General features: G+C 40.5%; 2 protein-coding genes and 5 non-coding genes across 11 annotated transcripts in view; 1 reads left to right on the forward strand and 6 right to left on the reverse strand.

Annotated features, from left to right (window-relative positions):
- Positions 1-16,692, reverse strand: part of intu (inturned planar cell polarity protein) — a 26,018-nt gene extending 9,326 nt beyond the window's left edge. For 2 of the 5 annotated variants that reach the window (XM_068587715.1, XM_068587711.1), the window contains exons 1-10: positions 10,877-11,013; positions 9,313-9,902; positions 7,445-7,530; positions 4,669-4,887; positions 2,439-2,557; positions 2,165-2,254; positions 1,452-1,529; positions 1,007-1,190; positions 579-632; positions 10-72 (exon numbers count right to left, since the gene is read on the reverse strand). In XM_068587715.1, coding sequence (XP_068443816.1) covers positions 10-72; positions 579-632; positions 1,007-1,190; positions 1,452-1,529; positions 2,165-2,254; positions 2,439-2,557; positions 4,669-4,887; positions 7,445-7,530; positions 9,313-9,902; positions 10,877-11,013 — 1,620 coding nt within the window. Of the gene's footprint in view, positions 1-9; positions 73-578; positions 633-1,006; positions 1,191-1,451; positions 1,530-2,164; positions 2,255-2,438; positions 2,558-4,668; positions 4,888-7,444; positions 7,531-9,312; positions 9,903-10,876; positions 11,014-11,584; positions 11,970-16,458 lie in introns of those variants that run through there. The other 3 variants (XM_068587714.1, XM_068587713.1, XM_068587712.1) reach the window with 3 other exon arrangements.
- On the reverse strand, positions 4,028-4,101 carry trnan-guu (transfer RNA asparagine (anticodon GUU)). The gene has a single exon. It is a non-coding gene; the product is annotated as a tRNA-Asn (tRNA).
- Positions 12,536-12,752, reverse strand: LOC137792690 (small nucleolar RNA U3). The gene has a single exon (XR_011078128.1). It is a non-coding gene; the product is annotated as a small nucleolar RNA U3 (small nucleolar RNA).
- On the reverse strand, positions 13,096-13,312 carry LOC137792720 (small nucleolar RNA U3). The gene has a single exon (XR_011078156.1). It is a non-coding gene; the product is annotated as a small nucleolar RNA U3 (small nucleolar RNA).
- On the reverse strand, positions 13,736-13,952 carry LOC137792713 (small nucleolar RNA U3). The gene has a single exon (XR_011078150.1). It is a non-coding gene; the product is annotated as a small nucleolar RNA U3 (small nucleolar RNA).
- Positions 14,799-15,015, reverse strand: LOC137792702 (small nucleolar RNA U3). Its single transcript, XR_011078139.1, has one exon. It is a non-coding gene; the product is annotated as a small nucleolar RNA U3 (small nucleolar RNA).
- An 894-nt stretch (positions 16,693-17,586) lies between the features above and the next one.
- On the forward strand, positions 17,587-21,075 carry trmt10b (tRNA methyltransferase 10B). The gene is made up of 9 exons (XM_068587734.1): positions 17,587-17,607; positions 17,782-17,962; positions 18,477-18,585; positions 18,720-18,853; positions 18,991-19,143; positions 19,353-19,431; positions 20,055-20,122; positions 20,219-20,342; positions 20,428-21,075. The coding sequence occupies exons 2-9, from the start codon at positions 17,831-17,833 to the stop codon at positions 20,562-20,564; spliced, it is 936 nt and encodes a 311-aa protein (XP_068443835.1). The 5' UTR covers positions 17,587-17,607; positions 17,782-17,830; the 3' UTR covers positions 20,565-21,075.
- Positions 21,076-21,950: the final 875 nt, after the last annotated feature.

The following is a 21,950-nucleotide window of genomic DNA, read 5'->3' on the forward strand; positions in this document are numbered from 1 at the left end:
GTACTTTACCTTGTAGAATAAACAGGAGCCAAGAATTACGTACAGACGCCTCAGGCCGAAAAAGTCTTCAGACTGTTAACAAAATAAAGACAAAAAGAAGATAAGGAATAATTCAACTTGTCGTCTGTATTATTTTTGGAAGAAAAATGTATCAATGTAATATGTGTACTGAACAACGCTTGCCATGGTGATTATTTGAAAACTTAAGATTTTAAATGACCATCAACTCCACTTAACTCGTTCCTGAATCAAGAATCCCTGTTTTCTGAAGTGCAGCTTCTTGTAATCAGTTAACTGCATGTGCGAATGATGAACTTGACCCCATTAGATTCTCATCAAATATACACACACATGTCTAAAAATAGTCTAACCTTCTCCTCTCCCCTGTTGAGGTCAGAAGAGAGAGAGACACTCAGCTGACGTGTATCTCCACCCAACTAATGAGCAGCAGAGTAAGAGGTCACAGCGCAGCATGAACCACTGATGTGGCTCTTTCGCCCGTTCCCTCCATAACAAGTGACATACTTTATAAAAGTAATTCATGCTCGTGAGACAGAAGCGCTGAAGTGTTTTCTCACCATTTCTCCAAAATCAGAAGACTCGAAATCCGAGAGAACAGTATCCACCTCCATCTGGGGACAGAGGGAATTCATTAAAGCTTAACAAAATGTATTTATTAGCATTATAAAGATACAATACGTTTTATCTTTCGTATGGACAATTTATTGTCATGTTTTCGAGAGCATTTGCTCCTGCATACGTTCAATATATTCATTGACATTGACACATTAATCCATTTGGGATACATTGTGTAGTTTTCATCAATGGACACTAGAGGGCACCCAAGCTCCATCTGTGACATTACATTCAACTGTTGAGGAAACAGGAACAACATTTTATACAAATATCTGTTATTGCTGTATTTACTTCTGCTCCAACAGTTCATTTGCTCTATAAATAATATTCTTGTCCCGGTCTTCACACACACACATTGACAGAAACACACCTTGATTTCCGGAGGCAGCGTGAGCCATCGGACCGCCGGCAGTCCGTCGAGAAAAAGGGTCCCCGAGACGTCGGCGGTCGGCGCCGAGGAGCCGTCCCTCAAGCGAGACGGCTGGATGAGCTGCTGGAAGAACAGACAGAAGAAGTGGTCCAACCTGGGCGCGTGGTCCAGCTTACAAAACGCACTGCGGAGGACACGAGGAAGATTAAAAAACAAGAACACGTAGAACTAAATAGGAGAATGATTACACTTCAAGAATAAAGAATGGGAGGAAGGGCAATATATTTGAGAGTTAAGTGAGTCAAGAGAATGAGACAATGAAGACTTTGTGTAAAATCCAGCTTGAACACTTTGGCTTTGAAATTGTGAAACACATTATTTATATTTCAATATTTTTTCAACCGTCTCTCTCAGCAGGACCACAGGAAGGCAAAGACCGACTCACTTGTCTAAGGAGCCGTACATCACTTTTAGTGTCCGGACTACGTCTCCCACCACCGTCTGCAAATACAGCAGAGGAACCCTGGAGGGAAATGTAAAAATGTAAAATACAGACATGAATCAACTTTGGCTTCAGCAGATCTTATCAAATATTTGGACCAACTGCCCAGAGTCATGAAGCAAAAACATTTATAAGTTATTGTTTTTTATATATATGTATACACGTGGGTGTTCCTCAAAAATCAATTTCTGTGCTTTTTGGGATTACTTCTCAACCGAGATGATGATTGATCTGGTTGATCTGGTGGTGAAAAGTTAAAAAAGTGTGGGTAATATGAATCATCTCATGGACAACCACATGCTCCTTAAAAAAGGTTTTCATCCCGCCAACAAAGGAGAAAAAGGAAACGTGTGTGAACGTCGAAATGGTTTTTACAGATTGGGCTCTTCAATATGTTTCCCCCTCGACAAATAATAGTTCATTTCTCAGAGAAACGTCCCGCTCAGAGGATTTATCGCCACGCCAGTATCAGTATCTTGATATTAGAAAAAAAAAAGATCTCTTGAAAATGTGTTTTTTTCGTTCGCATGTCTGCAGTGTCTGTTTTCCAGCTGCACTTCCAATGACATGTGGTGGAGGCGGGGCTTATGTCCCAGTGTAATAATCAGAGTGCGGCGTGCGTGTGCGTGTTCGTGTTCGATTCCACCTCGCTCTACCTCTCAGCAGGAAGACCGATGACCAACAGGTTGTTGCTTTCCTTCCAGTAGCCCACATGGACCAGCTGCTTCCCCAGCAGGAGAGAAGAGCTAAAGGGAGACGAGAGGGGAGACAAATGTTATGTTTCGATATTCAGGAAGAATAATATGATTTGATAAAGAACCAATCTGGTTGGTTAAAAAAACAGTGTGTACTTCACAGTTATAGTTTGATTAAAATCTCCCACATGTAAACCAAAAAGAAAAGTTGCATTTCTACTTTTCCTTCCTCTACCTGAGTATTCGGCCTCCGGTGACGTTCTCCAGCATGTCACACAGGGTGAGGAAGATGCCCCTCACTCCTTTCAGCTGGCCGGACGCCTCAGACACCGGGTACTGGTACAGGATCTCCTCCTGTAGACACACATCCGCACAGGAACATCTGGCTCATTGTGTCATGACGGAGAAACCACTCGGGTGAGCCTCTCAACAGAAAGAAATGTGAAATGAATCGATGTTATTTAAGTTTGGTTTCAGTTTTACTCTCACAGCCATTTTCACGTTGGAGCAAACACAAAGATGTCCCTTTAAAGATAAATTTTAAACTTCCAGAGTAAAGAAAATACAGCAATTTGACTGAAACTCATACAAACTTTGAGCTGCTCGTCTGCATACAGTTAGTGATTAGTACTTATCTTTTGATGAAACACAATACAAGCTACTAAGAGAGGGCTGCGGGCAGATTCAGGGAATCTTTAGTGACATTAGCATTCCTACCAGCTTGTTGGAAACTTTGAATAATACAGGGCAGATCAGAGGCGCCGAGAGGATCAGAGGAGGTGGTGGGTGAGGGGGATAAAAAACATGAATGAACGGGCCCTTGTAGCCTAGCCAACCAGAACAAAGAAACACGAAGAACAACCAACACAGTACAACGCTTCAGTTACATCTCATCTGTGCACACACACACACACAAAAAGGAAAGGCTTGGATTACAAAATCATCACACAGCGAAGACTCAAAAATACCACCGCTGAACGGCTCCAATTCTGCTACCCAGCAATCAAAGGACTAAAAAATCAAAGTCAACATTCATACGCAACACTGTGTTGGAGAACATAAATGACAGACAACCCGAACTCTGCTCTTAAAGACAGAAAAAAAAAATCTGACCACACAAAAAGGAAACTGTAGACCACGAAGTACGGCCATAAAGAAAACATTAACCTGCCAATCGTCGTTCGCAGGGGAAATGCGATTACAGTGTGGGAGGTGTCGGCCGGGAGGTGAGTGAAAACACACACTGTGGGGTTAACACTTGAAAACAAGTGAATATGAAACGATGTGAAACAGGGCTCATGTCAAATTAAGTCAATGGAAGATTTCCATTCCTGGATTTGGGATTTCCTACACACCTCCGGTCATTCATGACACTACATTTTCAGAACGCTCCTCCGTCCTGCTGAATAGTTTAATGATTCAATACAGTTTTTTACGGCTGCTCGGAGTCAGTGAGCTCTTGACCACAAAGTCAGCGTCAGGTTTCCACCAAAACCCGTCTATCTTTCCAAAGAGATGGAAAAACATGCGGTCATCCAGGGTTCAGATATCAACAACTGGCTTTTATAGTCTGTTTCTTCTGTCAGTTCTATTTGTTTAAAATTGACTGGAAATATTTAAGTGTTGTTTTTCCACTGTCAGCACCCAATGCACGAGAGACCTTGCTGTCTTTTATAACTGTTTCCACCAAGGAACTCTGTGAACTTTACTACATTTTGACTGTCTGAATGCAACAAAAAAAAGTGGTCACATGCTTGGTCCTGGTGTATCTGACCCGCGGACACCAAGTTAATACTTTACAAGACAAAACAATACAAAAACGAACGTCCCTGGGTGGGCTTGAACCACCAACCTTTCGGTTAACAGCCGAACGCGCTAACCAATTGCGCCACAGAGACGGCTCTGCTAGGCTCTGCTGGATGAGGTTGGTATTAACTCTAAAGGGGTTGTGACACACCACAGAAAATACTAATTATGGCAGCTTTGTGGGGTTTCCACAGTGGCGGGCATGCTAAGCCTTCTCTGCTGACCTAACCAGAATCACAAAAATGTAGTTATTTAATTTTTTTTTTTTTTTAAGTTTTTTTTTTTTTTATTTAATTTTATAATTGAATTGTTTTTCACAAAAACATTACATGTATTATAATTATTTTTCCCTACTGGCCTATTTTGTCATTGCTCAGCTCCTGTCTTGTCTGTTCCTCCTGCCTCGTCTGTCTGCAGGCAGCTGCTAAAGCGCTCTGCTTCACGCTTCTTGTCCAATCAGATTTCACCTCTGTTTCTCTCTATGTTTCTCTCTCCTCACTCTCTCTCTCCGTCGGTTAAACACTCGGGCTTCAGATGCAATATAAAGCGCAGAAAGCAGTACGTTGAATCCTGGACTTTTGTGTGTGATGCGTTTTTGTCATTCATCAATTTCTGCGAAGACCCACAGTCGTTTCATCAGCCATTACATATCAACTGACCTCCTCCTGCGGTGATGACGAGTCCAGTTTAAGCGAGAGGTACATGACGATGTGCGGGATGTGTCCTATGGACATCTGAAGTTCGGCCGTGTCTTCTCCCCACAGCAGACGCACCAGCTGGCTGACCGGAGGAGAAGAGGCCCTCGTCTTTCGGTGCAGCAAAGTGTCGCCGGCACTGCTGCCGTCCCACTGAGCGACCGTCTCCAACGTCAGCCTCACCTGGAGGACGTGGCGGGAGAAGAGGAGAAAAATAAGAAAAGGAAAAGATAGGGACGAACAAAAAGAGAAAGAACACCAAATGGGTTTTCATTAACGGTGCTCATGTGTCTGCTGTAGGAAATCAGAGGTGTGCTCGTGTCGTGCTGCCAAAGGGAAGAAAAACTCCAATCGTTACACATTCATTCAGGAAAAAACTGAAAAGTGAATAGCGGGATGGTTATTGTCAGAGAGAAAGTGATCCCAACATGCAGACATAACCGCAGCATAACAAAAAGCAGGGATCTGTGTGCGTGCTCGTCTGAGCACGATTGACTAATTTCAACCAGACGTCTGAAATGCAAAGAAACAGTGGCAGCACAACAAGGACGCCTATCTGCTCTTGTTCTCACTTTCTTTTTTGTTACTACTTTCCATCCCTCAGTTCTCTATTTTATACTGCCATTCATAGAAAGTCACCCACACATTATTGTTTGAACATAACATAACTGATGCAAACACATGAAAAACCAATGCACATTGTAGACACGCCACTGATACACATTGTGCTGACTGGGCTGAAACCTGGCAGTGCTACAGAGGCCATCTATGTAGCTGAACTGATGTTAGTTCAAGGATATCAAAACCGGAGTCCAGATGTGAAGAAGAGCAGCAATGCATGATCCACTTAAAGAGGTCAGCATGCAGGTTTTATTTCTATTAGGAATAATGCCACGTAGCCCTGAGACAAGGCCTCAACCCACCAGGGGCTTGCTGATCCAGTTTTTAATCTGTTTTATTGCTGTTCTACTATTTATTTATATTACTTGATTCTTTTTTATCTTATTACTTGTGAGCAGTGCTGCTGTAATCCTGTAATTTCCCCACTGAGGGACTAATAAAGGATTATCTTATTTTATCTTCTTTTGTCACCGCCCGGTTCGTGACAAGTGAGAGGCTCGTCCGGGATTTGAACCCCAGACCCCCGGTTTCCTGACACTGTTTCTAACACAGAATGTGAAATATGCCTTTTTTTTTTAAAAACACCCTACAACCGCTCACATTGTTTACACACACAGTTTTTGTATTAATAATAAATGACCTAAAAGGGAGTCCAGTTCCTAACCCAGACGTTGCTTAAGTCTCTAACTAACCTGAGAAAGCCATTTAGTTTGCTGCAAGAAATAAATGAGGTGTTGTGGTCATTACTTTCCAAAAACGTGGGCAGTCCGAGATCATTTAGAGCTTACCAAATATGTCGAAGAGAAAAAAAAGGGGATCGTATTCCCTGGTCAAAAATGTCGAAACTGTATTTTTCTAATCCAGCGATCGCTCCCAGAACCCTCTAAGGTCTGTCAGCACTAACCACCAGACGGCCACCCGTCTCCCCGGCAGGCGCCTGCATCTGGGCTGCCAGCCATTTTAGCAAATTTTAGGGGGTATTATTAAAGAAGAGTAGGGGCGGGACACCATGTGATGTACCTATCAATTGGTGACTGCGACTAGTTCACTCTGACGTAAATATTTTGAAATGGATATCCTCGGTTCCTGAGGATTCATGCAGGAAGCGAGAAACAGCCTCCGATTAGATTGAGCTGAGTGAATCGAATTCAGACGAGACAAAACGGTAGAAAACTTTCTAAATGGGCAAAGCCTAAATTCGAGAAATCACTGGGTAAAGAGGCCGAGTGGGCTAACTGCAGCACTTTCTCTCGTCATAAATGACACGGTTGTGGTTGGACTGGAGTGTGCTCTCACTGGGATTCCAGTCTGTTGATGTCAGTCATTCTGCACACTGACGTATAGATGGACACTCGAGGACACTGCTGAAGGAGTAACTGAGGCTTGTTCCTAAGGGTTATGGTGGACTAACTTTGATACTAATATTTGTTTTTCAGAGCATAATAAGTAGTGTCTGCGTTCCATCTGGCACACAGAAAAACCGTCCTCCAACATACACACACAAGCATACACTCTCACACAAAACGATCATTCTGTCAGCAATACAACTCTATTTCCAGTTGTTGTTTTTTTAGAGTCAGCACGGTGCCAAAAAAATCTCCCTTGCTCTTTCCCTACGATGTAATTTGGTTTCCGACTACATCTTCTAATCAGCTGACCTTCCAATCCCACAGCGGCTTCCTGTGGCACCGAAAAAAGAAGTCGCACCGCAGTCCCGTCTATCCGCCGTGTTCGCCGCCGACCCACACACACGCTCTGTCATTTGCAAATTCCTACTTTTTGATGGTCTGCTTTTTGGTGAAAACGCACGACTGAGGCACAGACTAAGGGTTTTTTCGTTACTGCTCAAAGGATCATTTCTCTAATTGAGGGTTTTCTAATGTTATACAGCACGGAGTCTTGCTTTCTATTCACACGTTAGCAGCCGAGAAGAAGCCCTTCCATTTTTAGAGTAGTGTATTGTTTACATGTACCGTCCTGTGGTTTGCCAGGATCCTGAAGACGTAAAACTGCCATACAAATGTGGAAACATTCACATTGTGGGCCTCAAATGAAAAAAATGAGCTCCCAGTATTGGTGGCTATCAATATTGACACTGAAGGAAACTACAAACACCGACCTGCGTTGGTCCGGGTATGCATGACAGAACCCTCTCGATGTTTTCAGAAGTCACGTCCACATCGTCCACGGCTACAAGCACATCACCTGAACACAGCACAGCAGAAAAGGCACATTTATCTCGTTAGTGCAGGTTTAACAAGCTTACAGTCACACATTCAATGTGGTATTGTCCCACGTGTTTGGACCAAGAAACTTATTAGAACAAGTGAGGAAGATCTGAAAGATTACATTTTAAGCAGGTCATCTTTTAAGCTTTATTATGTCATCATATTACATGAATTTTTACTTGCACGATGCATTTAACCCATCCATATTGATTTAGGAGCTGCTGAGAAGCACCCGGGGGTTCAGTGTCTTGCTCAAAGACACTTCGACATGCAAACTATGGTGAGACTGGGAGTCGAACCGTGAACCTTGTGGTTGCAGGACGACCACATCCCCGTGAACCACAGCCGCTCACATCTTGATTCATAGACGCACATAATGCTGTCCACAACAAAAGGGAATACATTTTACCAATATCCAATCTATTTTATGCAAATTACTGGTGCAATCCAGTCACTTGGAAGAAGAAAAAGATATTCACAGAAAGCCTACATGGTCAGTAAGAACACTACTAGTGCTCATGGATGAGTACACCGAGTAAAAAAAACCTTTTAAGAGCTTCACCTGCTTGTGTGCAGAGGCTGACCCCCGCCTCAGTAACAGAGCTATTCCAGGTATTTAACCACTCTAATTGTTTAAGCATGCAGCCGGGCTGAAATAAAAGCTTCTCTAAACAGTAACTGATGTGCGCAGTCATTTGTGGTGAGGCACGACTGGAGTTCGTCCGTCTGCTAGTAAAAGCTGTCCGATCATTAGCCCCGATAGAAGAAAATCACTTTAGGGAAACTGAGCCTTCAAACACACAGATTATCATTTTTACAGAACCAGACCTGCATGTAGAGTTTCGTTCACTTAATGAAACTATGTGCGGAAAAGTTTCATTTGGACTGAATATACTTTCAGCTCAGATTTGGACGTGACTGGAAGCTAATAAAACATCCTACACACATTTATTTAATCAAGAACTTTGTGCTTTCACAACTGAAACTATGGTAATGAGTCGCTGTGAAAATGGTTTCACTGCACTGAAAGAACTTGGCTTTTATCTGAACAACATGATGCAGACCTAGGCTCGGTATTGCAGTACTCCCCTTCAGAATAATAATCTTATCCAGTTATCTATACAGATCATAGTTCAAATTAAGCCTGATATTTCCCACTTGATTAGTTGCCAAACACAACGCTCATTATTTAAGCTCTGCGCTCTTTTTCTCAAGAAATCGGACTAAGAAGGCGCTCTACTAATTGTAGCCCGTGCTTTGGCTTGTGTGGTGTAAAAATGAATGAGTCAGTGCTGGCTCTTGACTGTGACTGAAATCGCAAGTGCTGCATAGCTGCATTGTCCCCATCCTGAGAGAAATAGGTTATTTTAGAGGATGGAGATATAATAATATTTGTTATGATTTGACCCAAATAAAATGCTCTTCCTTATCTTCTCAGATGAGGTGTGTATGCATGTCATGAGCCAAATCAGATCTGTTAAATAGATAAGGATTGCACTAACATAACTTTTTAAAAAGGCTGATGAAAGGATTTTGCTCTGATCCCGAAATAAGTAACCACGATCAGGCAGTCCATGGTTTATGACCCATGTATAAATTACCCATGTATTTTCAGTTTCACTGATATTGTACTATAAGCCTTTTCCAAACTGAATAGAAAATACTGTGAAGGTATTTAAGAAGAACGCTGACACAAGTAAAGAAATTACATATTTGTGTTACAGTACATACCAGCTAACTGTTCGATTCGTAGTCTTACCTATCAGAATTTGACCACATTTGATGGCCGGGCTGTTGGGTATCAACCCGTGAACAGTGAGTCTTTCCTCCTGGCGTCCAGTGTCTCCTGTGCTCCAAGAGGGGCGATGCACCACCCCGAGCAGCGCTTCCAGCAAGCCTCCTCCGTCAGACAGAGGTGTTGATGACCCTCCAAGACGTTTCGGGTTGAGGTAGACACACACTTCCTTCAGCTGCTGCTGCTGGACCGTCACACCTTGCCTTTGACCTGGCTGGTTCTTAAGGATGGATGCTGGAGGTGATGAAGCCGAGTTGTCTTTACCTCCATCCTTTCCTCCTCCTCTGCGCTGAGATGGCCGACGCTTTCTCCTCAGGATCCTGGCTAACCGCTTAAGAGCAGGCTCACCTTTCGTTCGCGACCCGCAGCGCTGCTTCTTGTTTTGCTCTGTGATGACCTCTGCCTCCTCTTCGCTAAAGTGGACATGATTAGTGGACACACCTTGATGGCCGGTGGCTTGGGCCAATGCAGCCTCCTCTTCGCCCTCACTCAGCTCCAGGTAGAAAAGCTCGCCATTCTTCTGAATGTCATCAAGCCATTCTGGTTCCAGGTCACTGAGAGAAAGACAAAAAGAGCATTGAAAGATACCTAATGTTAAAGGCACATTGGTAAAATACTGGGAAGAGAGGGCATAGTGCTATCAGACTGGGAAGAGAAGACAGAGTGGTATCAGACTGGGAAGAGAGATGAAATAGCATCAATCAATATGATGATACAAAACTTCATATTGTCAGACACATTGTCTTTGTTAATTCATCTAGCGTTTACAATTTCCCTGCGTGAAATGTACAGTTAATTCCTCTACTTGCTTGCCATAATATCCACATTAATAATGAATTTTCTCCTGGAAGTAAATAATATTGTCCACACCCAGTTTAAGCTTTTTGGCAATTTTTTGTGACAAACTTGTATCAAAATACTGACTAAAATACTTTTTCCCTTTCACATGATCAGTTCTTGCATGTGTTTCTAAGCCCACAGTAATAACTATTATATGTAGAAAAAAATAAAAGCGTAATGACATGCTTGACCAGAAGGGCGGGACTTAAGAGAAGATATTTTTCCTTTTGGTCTCTCTCTCTTTTTAAATCTGCTTTGAAGAACCTGTGGTCGGCAGCTTTGACGTGACGTCCATAAATTTACTGAGCTTGGCGAGTAGCATGCAATTATTTAAAAAGGTTCACCTCCCAAATTGAAAACACTCCCAAAAGCTATGAAAAGCACAAGAAAGGAGATGCAAACTGAGTGGGTGGGATGACACGTCCTCCGTGGAGAAGCTGGTCTGACATTTACAAGCACTTGTATTGAAAAAACAACTTAAAAGCCTGCGTTTTATATCTGCAACTAAACCATCACAGTGACAGTGGTAAGTGTCAGGTTACAGCATCTCCTCACAAACTTTTCTAGCTGGCTTGCTCTCCTTATTTCAAACACAATCTCCAGCAACTTCACTGGGTCTCACGTCACCACGTGCACGTGCAGAGGGTTTGTTTCTTTTCTCGTCACGCAGTCAAAACTATCTTCTTACTCAGAGCAGTCGGAGCTGTTGAAACTCGATGATGCGGATTCACGGTCACTTTCGGTGCCGTGCTCGCCACCATCTTCTTCCATCTGGCGGCGAGAAAGACTTTTTTCTGTGCACGTGCGAGTGTTTGCAAAGGCCATTTGTCGACACGACGTTTTTTTATTCACTCGCGGAATTACAAAGTGCGCCGCTAAACACCTAACTTGTTAGAGAAAAAAGAAGAAAAACGACCCGCGATGTTCACTCGCCATGTTGGAAGCGTTGACGAGCGAGCTGGGGTGCTGCTGTCACGTGACGCTACCGGGCCCCAATCTGATTGGCGGACGCCGCAGTTGCCCCTAACGACGCAGAAAGTTTGAGTGGCCTGTTTACCTGCAGCACGAGACTCTCGAGCCGGTGAATAATGCAGCAACCGCAGCGACAACAACGCGCAGCTGCTCGATAATATTTAACTAAATAAGCACAGGATATTGCGAAAACATCAATACATAAATACAGTATGACACAACACATCAACATAAGATGCGGCAACAACTGCATTTTTAATTAAATGCACATTTTGTTGCCCCGTATTTCTCGCCTCCCTGCAGACGTGCACGAGTTAGTTTTTTTTAATCTCCACCGGTACTCTGCAAACTTCTGCACCATTGACCAAACACAAGCATTAAATAAAAATAATAATAAGCTACGTGTTCCCGTAAAGGAACTGACCTGTAAAGGAGAACGCTGCGAATAGAGTCGAAATCCTCCAAGTTTTTAGAAAAAAAACCTCCATCTGCAGCAATGTTAAACATCATGTGCGTGTCATGCTTTCGCCGAAACAACCTAAATTGTCCAACTTATTTTAAAAAAAAATGCAATTTATAACTCCAAGAGGTCCGAACGAAAAGCTTTAAAAACAAGTTAATCCTTCACCACCAGCAAATAATTCCTCTCCGCTGCCCCGTAGGAAGTTTCTGAGCGCATGCACCTCCTCCTGCAGTTTCTCACGTCAATCACTGGACGACTGAACTGTTCAACACGAGTCAAAAGGAGAAGAAACCCGCTGCAGGTTTCCTGAAGCTCTGAATGTTTCTCCAGGCCAGCAGAGCAGAGTTTGTCCCAGCGGTTTTCTTGGCAGGTGGACTAGAAACACGCCTACAACACGCAGCTGACGTTTATTTCTAAAAGACTCAAAGCAGCTACTCACGCATCGTATCGATGGAAGAAACTCACGTCATTCCCCTGAATACGAGCAGCAATAACTGTGATTTATATATTGTGGGTTGTATTTATGCCAGGCGTCTGCTACATGGTACTTACATCGTTTAAAAAAAAAAAAAACATAATCCGAGCATTATTATTAAAGCTATAAAAAAAAGTTACTTTAGCTGTAAGATCAATGTTGTGGAGGAGTGGCATTTTAAATGTACATTACATTTTATTTAAGTGATGCTTTTAACTAAAGTGACTTACCTATCTTATATACACGCCTGAAATGTAGTTAAGTAAAAGTATTAAATCGCACAAAACTCATCTGGATTAATAAGGGTTAATCCAGATGTAATGTGTATTTGTACTCACACAACATTCTTCATATACAGGTCAAATTGTGAAATATCCACATAAAACTGTGACTTAACTACTAAGTGTAACAATATTTGCGTTTAACATAATTGCACTACCACTCAGCTCATACTCTTCCCCTCAAAGTCCCCAAAGGAGACAATGAACAGTCATCAAAAGCAAACAGCATATGAAATGAATCATGACTGAATGCCTGCTTCACGCTCAGGAAAGAGTATCACCATCTCTTCATCGTGGTTAGCAAGACCAAACATTTTAGAAACACATTTCTCAAGTCAGAAACTATAGAAATGATCCCTGAAAGTATAGTCTTAACCTTTGCATCGGGCTGGCCAGAGTACCAGTATGACGAGCATGCGCTTCGCTGTCATGGTGCATACAATCAACAGCGCACGCCAGATGTTGATAACATATCACAAATAACATGTGAATATGAAGAACAGACAGATTGAATAAAAGCTTCCCGATGTACACATATCTATATATACAAATATAACAGAACATTTCTTGCCACTTGTACTGCTGACAGTACAAAGTACAATGTGAACATGCTCATTGTTCCAACAAGACAAGCTTCTTTTAACTAACGAATGATGTCACAAAAGTCTGACTTGACATCCAAAGGTAAAATTATTTGTTTTTAACATAATTGCACTACCACTCAGCTCATACTCTTCCCCTCAAAGTCCCCAAAGAAGACAATGAACGGTCATCAAAAGCAAACAGCATATGAAATGAATCATGACTGAATGCCCGCTTCAGGCTCAGGAAAGAGTATCACCATCTCTTCATCGTGGTTAGCGAGACCAAACATTTTAAAAACACACTTCTCAAGTCAGAAACTATAGAAATGATCCCTGAAAGTATAGTCTTAACCTTTGAACTGCGCTGGCTTGAGTACTAGTATGACGAGCATGCGCTTTGCTGTCATGGTGCATACATTCAAAAGTTCACAACGTGTTTAGACTGACAACAATATCACAAATAACATCAAAAATAGAAAGAAAAGGGAAAAAACACTAAATACAAGCTCCCCTATGTACACACACACACACACACACACATATATATATATATATATATATATATATATATATATATATATATATATATATATATATATATATATATATATATATATATATAGTTAAGCAATGGAAACATTCCAATGCACAATTATAACAGAAGAGTTTTTGCCACTGGAAATACATTTTAACATAGTTCTGACAGTACGATAAAATAAAACTGACTTAAAATCTTGTAAGTGACTTTATTTGTTTTCAACATAATTGCACTACCACTCCGCTCATACTCTTCCCCTCAAAGTCCCCTAAGGAGACAATGAACGGTCATCAAAAGCAAACAGCATATGAAATGAATCATGACTGAATGCCCGCTTCACGCTCAGGAAAGAGTATCACCATCTCTTCATCGTGGTTAGCGAGACCAAACATTTTAGAAACACATTTCTCAAGTTAGAAACTATAGAAATGATCCCTGAAAGTATAGTCTTAACCTTTGACCTGTGCTGGCCAGAGTACTAGTATGACGAGCATGCGCTTTGCTGTCATGGTGCATATATTCAACGGCGCACACCAGATGTTTAGACTGACAACAATATCACAAATAACATTCAAATATGATGAGAAAAAGAATAGGAAAACACTCAATAAAAGCCACACTATGTACTTACATCTATATAGTTCTTAACAAGCAATGGCAACATTTCAATATTAAATTATAACATAACAGTTTCTGCCACCGGAATTGCATTTTAACACAGTTCTGCTGACAGTACAACATACAACATATACATGCCAACTGTTCCAATGATAAAAGCTTATATTAAGTAGTTAATTATATATATATAAAACATATTCATTTAGATTACCCACAATGCAGTTCTGTGGCAAGCCCCTCCAATGAGTCTCCTATTGGCCGATGTGATACTGCACGGCAGCGTGTTAACTAAAATGCTAACAGCAACAGGGGATTACAGATGTTTTTCTGTCATTATTCAAGGTTAAAAAAAGTTACTCCAGCTGTAAGATCATTGTTGTGGAGGGAGATGTGTTTGAAATGCAGTTAAGTAAAAGTATTGAATTGCACAAAAATTATCAAGCAACATGTTTGTAAATCTGTTTAAAGTCAAGTATGTGGTTCCACTTTTGATTGTATCCATTAGATCCTTGTACTAATATCAGATTAAATAAATACTCAATCAAAATAATTAGAGTATAACAATGTTAACTTGCACATTAACATCAACATACATGCAATTCAAATCAGAATATATCCACACATAACAGAATGAACTTCTTTGAAATGTAAAATTATTTGTTTTTAACATAATTGCACTACCACTCCGCTCATACTCTTCCCCTCATAGTCCCCAAAGGAAACAATGAACGGTCATCAAAAGCAAACAGCATATGAAATGAATCATGACTGAATGCCCGCTTCGCGCTCAGGAAAGAGTATCACCATCTCTTCATCGTGGTTAGCGAGACCAAACATTTTAGAAACACATTTCTCAAGTCAGAAACTATAGAAATGATCCCTGAAAGTATAGTCTTAACCTTCACACTGCGCTGGCCGGGTTACTAGTATGGCAAGCACACGCTTTGCTGTTATGGTGCATACATTCAACACTGCACAACATGTGTTCATACTCACATTATCACAAATAACAAGCAAACAGGAAGAAGAAAAGAAGCGTAAAGCACTGAATAAAAGCCACACTCTGTACATATATCTATATAGTTCTTAACAAGCAACGGCAACATTTGAATGCACAATTATAACATAACAGTTTCTGCCACCGGAAATACATTTTGACACAGTTCTGCTGACAGTACAAAGCACAACTTATACATGATGACTGTTCCAACGATAAAAGCTTATATTAACTAATATATTATAAACACAACATATTCATTTTGAATACCCACAATGCAGTATTGTGGCAAACCCCTCCTATGAGTCTCCTATTGGCTCATATGATCCTGCATTGTAGCGTGTTAGCTTAAATGCTAACAGCAACAGCATGGCAACAGTTGTTTTTAAGCCGGTATGTTCAATAATCCTCAATATATGTACATTGGCTAAATGCCGCGGTCACATTGTGTAAATCAACTTAATGTGGAACCAAAAGCCAAAAGTTACAATCAAACTTTAACGTTGAGAAGTGCTAGAAATTAACCTAGACTTAGTGTGCATCAGCTTTTGTCTTCCGACCTCAAACGAGCTTACGCGATAGTTCCGTTACGTGACAGAGTAATACGTCCGCACGAGGAAACGTAGATAAATAAATAATGTAAAAACGTTTTAATTACTAAATATTACAATAACAATGCATACATATTTTACAAAGGTTCCTCATTACAACAAAATGTTTTAAAAAGTTAAGCAAAACACGTTCTTGCTTATTTAAAGTTTTTGTTGCTCTTTTACTGTTACGGTGCACATTTAATCCAGACACGTGTTTAAAACAAGTGCCTGTGGCGTGATTTTAGCAGCAATTCACGAGCATTGTTGACTTGTATAAGTTCCTGTGTTCAAGCCTCCGGCGTTAGTTTGCTAAACAAGCTAGCTACGTCATCACGTAACGTTGGTAGCTATGTAAGCTACCGCTAAGCGAACCTAGCTAACGCTAATTTAGCTAGCAGTCCAACACGAACTTTACGCATTATTGCTGATAAAGTTGTATAAGCAGATTATAAAATGTCTATCCTTAAGTTAAAACCACCACGCGTTTTTAGAAAGACAATGGTCTTGAGAAGACAACCACAAACTGGTGACGTCAAGAGTATCTTTAAGGTAACGTTAGCTAGCTTGCTAACCTTAAAGATACTTAAACCGTGGTACATTGACCTTGTTAAAGGTCATTAAACGGTAGCTGAAGAATCGTTTACACTATCTAACTATTGTGAGTTACGTTATTCCAGGCTTAAAATGCTACATACGTTGTTAAGTAGTTATACAATATGCATTAAATTAAAATTACGTCATTTACTCACCACATGTAAAATAATTATGGTAAATTGTCCCTCGCTTCATCGAGCCTCATCTGCGCATGCTCGACACGGCAGGAAGAGAACGTTCACAAAGGTCAAGTTAAAAGTGAAATTGTGTTGTAATCTTCAGCAAGTGCATTTTTTGTTGGGTGTTACTTACAAAAATAGTTGAAGATGCCTTTTGAAGAGTAATAAATCCGTTTTAGAATGTAATAACACAAACTATATTTGTAATGATTTTAGAATATGTGCTAACACTGCAATGTATAAATAGTCTTTACCCTATTACCCATACTCTTTGACCTACAGCTTTCATAGAATAAAGTACACATTCTATTGTCTAAATTGCTTTTCGGAAAAAGAAGAGCTCAGATTGAGAGACGTGTTTGCATTTACACAGTTAAAACTCATGCAACCGTTAATTACCAGTTATTACGAGTTGTGTCTGACAATACCAGTTGTTCCTGAAAATATGTTTATTGGAAAAGCACACCACACTTTTTTTATGGAAAAAATATATACAGTTTTTTATCATATAATATGTGTCAAGTCGACCCAATAACTTTTCTTCATAGAGCTTCTCCTCCTTGGAAACTGTTCTCCTAGTAACAGAGAGACCAAAAATATATTTTCTTTTTAAAAGCTAAAACTGAACTTGTTTTATTGACACTGTTTTAAAAATTGTTTTTATAGTTGTTGTTTTTGCGTGGACTGCAGGATGACCCCAGCACTTTGTGGAAGTTAATGATTATCTAATGAATGAATATTTCTGTACAGTAAAACTTTGGCAGTATAAAGGAATATACACTAATGAACATATGAGACTAAATACGTGATTAATACAGTTTCATCTAGTGTCTGTTGGTTTCTTTATCATCTATTAGTTAGGTTTATTTGAAGTTATTGAGTTGTAACTCTTCTGGCAAGTTAGTGTAAATGTAACAACACTAACTCTAAGTATATGTTGCATTTATTCAACACAAACAATAACAAAATAAAAAATATGCAATGTTTTGCTGACCGAATGGACCCCTATTGTTTATCCCTCCAAATTCATAAATCAACTCGTCTTGTACCCGCCCCCTCCACTTTGTTTACTCTGACGTCATTCGCATGCGCCACTCTCGTCGAAGAAACGAAGCGACATCTTAGGCATGTTGTCGTTCTCTTGGCTTTTGAATCACTAATATGTTGAGTTTAATGTGTCACTTAGTGGATTCCAGAAAGAAAACACACGAACACAACTAAATAATGTACTGTTAGTCACAAATAACTAGAGAAATGTGCGAACTTTTACAGAATACATCATGTTGTTTGTTCTTTTAGGGGATGCATCTGAAGTCAGTGTTACAGAGGAGAGCAGCCCCAGACTGAAATGGCACAGACTGGATCAGATGTGTGTGAAACGCAGCTGAATGCAGTTTCAGAGGGCATGGAGCTGCTTCAAATACACGTGGAGACTGAAGTGGTAGAAGACAGGCCAGGGAGGGAAGCTGCACCGTTTTCTGTGAGTTTGTTTACTAGTCCTTCAGTTCAAATGCATCTCTTCAAGCTCGCATGGGTTTCCAGAGTAACTATTTATTATTTTATTTATTCAATATTTAGTTAATTACATCATTTTTGATACTGTAAAATACATTTAAAAACAGCTACAATTTAAAAACAATTAGATTGTACAGGTGCATCCAAAACCTGAATGCAAAAATTGATCAGAGTGCCTGATAATTCTTAATGATCTAAGATCTTCTACACGATCTTATTTGGTTTTTAAAGCAGTTTGATATGCAGTACAGAAACACCCAAAGTATTGGTATCACAATAGTCTGCAGATCAAAAAAGATTAATTAGTATTCTTCTTTCACTCTGGGATGAAAACTTCAATATCTCTTATTTAGGTGATAATCATGTTTTTAGATGACTGTGAGTGATACAATGTGTGATTCTGTGTGATGTCAAAACTTGTAAGCTCTCCAAAGTACTGTAAATGTCTTGAGTTATTGTTTGCTTTGCCTGTTTAACAGAAGAACGTGTTGAGGAAGCAGCGACGCTGGGAGAGGCAGCTGGCAGCGAAGAAAAGCAAGAGGAGAGAAGCGAAGCAGAGGAGGAAACTCAACCGTGCGCAGGAGTTGGGTACAGACGAAGTGGAGAGAATCACACACTTGTGTCGCTTTTGCATGGAGCTCAAAGCTGAAAATCCTTTACATTTTCACTCCAGCTACAACTTAACCAGAACACCTGTCTGTCTTGTGTTTTCTGTCATACAGCTGCCAGTGCAGATAATCCTCAGTTTACCAAGCGGGTCCTGAAAGCCATCACCAAAGAACGTTTAGCGGAGGCTCAGTCCACGGGGCTCAAACTCTGTGTAGACCTGAGTATGACCGACCTCATGTCTGACAAGGTGGGTGCTCTGGAAAAAAAGCCAGAGTAAAAAACAGCTGGTTCTGTTTCATATAAGTGAAACTGATCGCCACAGAGATGCAGTCACCTGTCTGCATTAGTTGAAATACCTCACCTGTGCACGTTTGTCCCGTTCAGGAGGTAAGTCGCCTGGCTGGACAGCTGAGACGGCTGTACGGGTCGAACAAGAAGGCGACTCGGCCGCTTCACCTTCTCCTGACGGACCTGAGGAAGGACAGCCGGCTCTACAGAGAGTGCCTTAGAATGAACGAAGGCTTCCTCAACTACATGGTGATTGTTGTCGTTTACTCTCTGAATTCTCTGGCAAATACTTTAAGGGCAAAGCTCTAAAGTTAACCTGCAAACACATATTCAAAGGGTTATTTTATCCTAAGTGAATACATAAACAGATACATAATGAGGACCAAGAATAGTTCAAATATGAAGCAACAGACTCTAATACATGTATTTCTTTAATCCCTTTTGCACGTTTCTTTCAGATGGACATAACAGAAGAAAGCTGTCTGGACCTTTTTCCTCCAGAAACTGTCGTCTACCTCACTCCAGATGCTGAAGAAGGTTTGATGAACTTCTTAAAAGATTATTTAAATATCTGTTTTCTTAACGTACACGTCTCAACCAAAGATATAACTACGACTGTCATTCTAATAATTATTATTGCCATTTATTACCTGTAATTCATGTTTGTTTGGGGTGGGATGTGCAGTAGCTATTCTAAAGTGTTTTACTTTGTATATACATTCATTTCTAAGAGATAACAACTGTAAGGGGTTCACAATTCAATAAATAAAGCACATGAAAAAAAGAAATACAATTTAATTTGTAAAAAAAATATTTCAGTTGAAATGCATCTTTTGGCCAGCAGGGGGCACACGCTGACCACGTTCATGTGTCTGTAAACGATCACAGAGTATTGCCAGGACCACTTTAACTACTTCTTGGATAAATATGTCTACTAGCACGTTAATAAATGATGTCTTCATGCTTAGACATTGTGAAGCAGAGAGATGGGCTAAGCTTCACAAATTACCTCAATAAAAGATTAAAACAATTAAGAAAGAATGAGACAAAAAACAAATTTCAAAGTAAAGCTTCAACATATATTCGCATCATGTCTATATTCAGTGTCTTTTCCTATTTAATTTCCTTTGATACACGTGATACATCTTTGTGTCTTTCAGCTTTAGCAACAGTGGAAGCTGACAAGGTGTACGTCCTCGGTGGCCTTGTGGATGAAAGCGTCCAGAAGGTGTTCAACATGGAGACGGATCACAAACGCACAACGCGGTTATGGTGAGTTTATATCAACGCGTGTGGGATATGTAACTTATTTTCTTCTCTGCAGAAGTTGAGCTTGTCGAGAGCCAGAGAACTGAGCGTTCACACGGCGAGGCTGCCCATAGACGAGTACATGGTGAAGAAAAACAATGCCAAGAATTTCCACTCCAAGATCCTGGCCGTTAATCAAGGTGTGTAACAACATTTAGTTTGCAAGACAACTGAATCAATTCTGTATTTATTAATGAGTCTCTCTCTCTCTCTCTTTGTCCACAGTGTTTGACATCCTTTTGACTTTCTGCGACACCGGCAGCTGGACAGAAGCCCTGCAGGCTTGGTTCCCTCTGGGGAAGGGTTACGTGGTCGCGCCAGAGGATTGCCCACCACTTCCTGTCACCCCGCCGGAAACTTAGCATAAGGATTCATTTCCATTCATGTTTTATATACAGAACTCTTTCTCCATCCATCGCAATTACCTCAGGGGGAGCAACGATGTGATAGGTGCCTGGTTTAAAAAAAAAAACTTTGATATTTCTTTTTGTTGTTTATATTGAAACTATATATAAATATATATATATATGAATTTAATAAAACAGAAGAACTTTTGTATTGTTTTACTTTCTCAGGGGTAATTCTTCAAGACAAAGAGCTGGATAAGTAAAATGTCAAAGCCATAATTATCTACACAGTGTTTTACATTTTTTAACTTTGACTAAACAATGTTGCCCTTTAAGTAACGGACACACACAGAAGTTAATCTTAGTATTTCCTTTGTTAATGAGGAGATTTAAATAACGCAGCCTTTGTTTGGAGACCGTCCTTGTTTGGGTCTTTGTACATAAACTATTGTCTATTTTAAATGTGCGATCCCTCCTTTCATCGTCTTGTATGTTTTCATGTAATACAGCGTCGTTGCTGCATTGATTTGTCAGGTTGCTAATAAACTTCCTCGATAAACACTTCTGCCCGATATCATTTATTTTTCGGTTCAACTGACGATCGGATATTTAAAGAAATTAGTGAACGAGAAATGTAAAGTATAGCAATAAATCTGGAACAGATGTTGATGTTATGTTTAGGATATTTTTGCGGAAACATGAACCCGTCCCCCAAAGGACCGATACACTCCACTGTCTCCTGTTGTTACAGTGCTTCTGCATACAATTACTATATCCCTCTGGCTCCTGACGCCCGAAACCAACAAGTGATTTCAAAAACATCTGGAAGAAATCCCCATCACTGATTCATGAGCCTCGGCGCATTGAACTCAGATCCATGAGATTGTAAAATGTTGCTCTTTGGTGAGCCAGACCCGCGTTTAACCCGTTTCTAAAACGTTTACCAGAAACCTTCAGACCGCTTCACCAACAATCACACCGAACACACACCGCCGCACAAATGTTTGATATCAGGCATTCAGAAAAAGATGGATTTTCGCTGCCACGTGTGTAGTTTTAATGTTTTAAACATTGATAAAAGTGTTGAGTTTCCATTATAAAAGTATGCACCCATGTATCTTTGTATATGAAGCCTCCTCGATCACACAGAGGGGGAAAAAAACAACAACTTGACCACTTGGGATGAAGGGCGAGCTGCCAAAGAAACATCGTAGAAGAGTAAACAGAGTATGTGGCTGTGAAAATGTTTTGTTTCCTGAGAACCGGGGGCTCTGATCCTATTTTAAAGCAGGATTCGGCAGCTTGATTCAAACCAGGTGAGGAGAAGTGATGGAGAAGTGTTGGAGTGATCTGAGGTCACCCCAACAGCATCTTCTGAAACAGTTATTGTGCAACTTTATC

This window comes from Clinocottus analis, unplaced genomic scaffold (assembly GCF_023055335.1).
Source record: "Clinocottus analis isolate CAN_PGR_092001 unplaced genomic scaffold, fCliAna1.0.p SCAF_21, whole genome shotgun sequence".
Classification (NCBI taxonomy): Eukaryota; Metazoa; Chordata; class Actinopteri; order Perciformes; family Cottidae; genus Clinocottus; species Clinocottus analis.

Bases quoted from the DNA above. Each gene is read 5' to 3' on its own strand.
- trmt10b (XM_068587734.1), top strand. From the start codon at position 17,831: ATGGCACAGACTGGATCAGATGTGTGTGAAACGCAGCTGAATGCAGTT. The intron at 18,854-18,990 runs GTGGGTGCTCTG...TGTCCCGTTCAG, and splicing joins CCGACCTCATGTCTGACAAG to GAGGTAAGTCGCCTGGCTGG. The intron at 20,343-20,427 runs GTGTGTAACAAC...CTTTGTCCACAG, and splicing joins GATCCTGGCCGTTAATCAAG to TGTTTGACATCCTTTTGACT.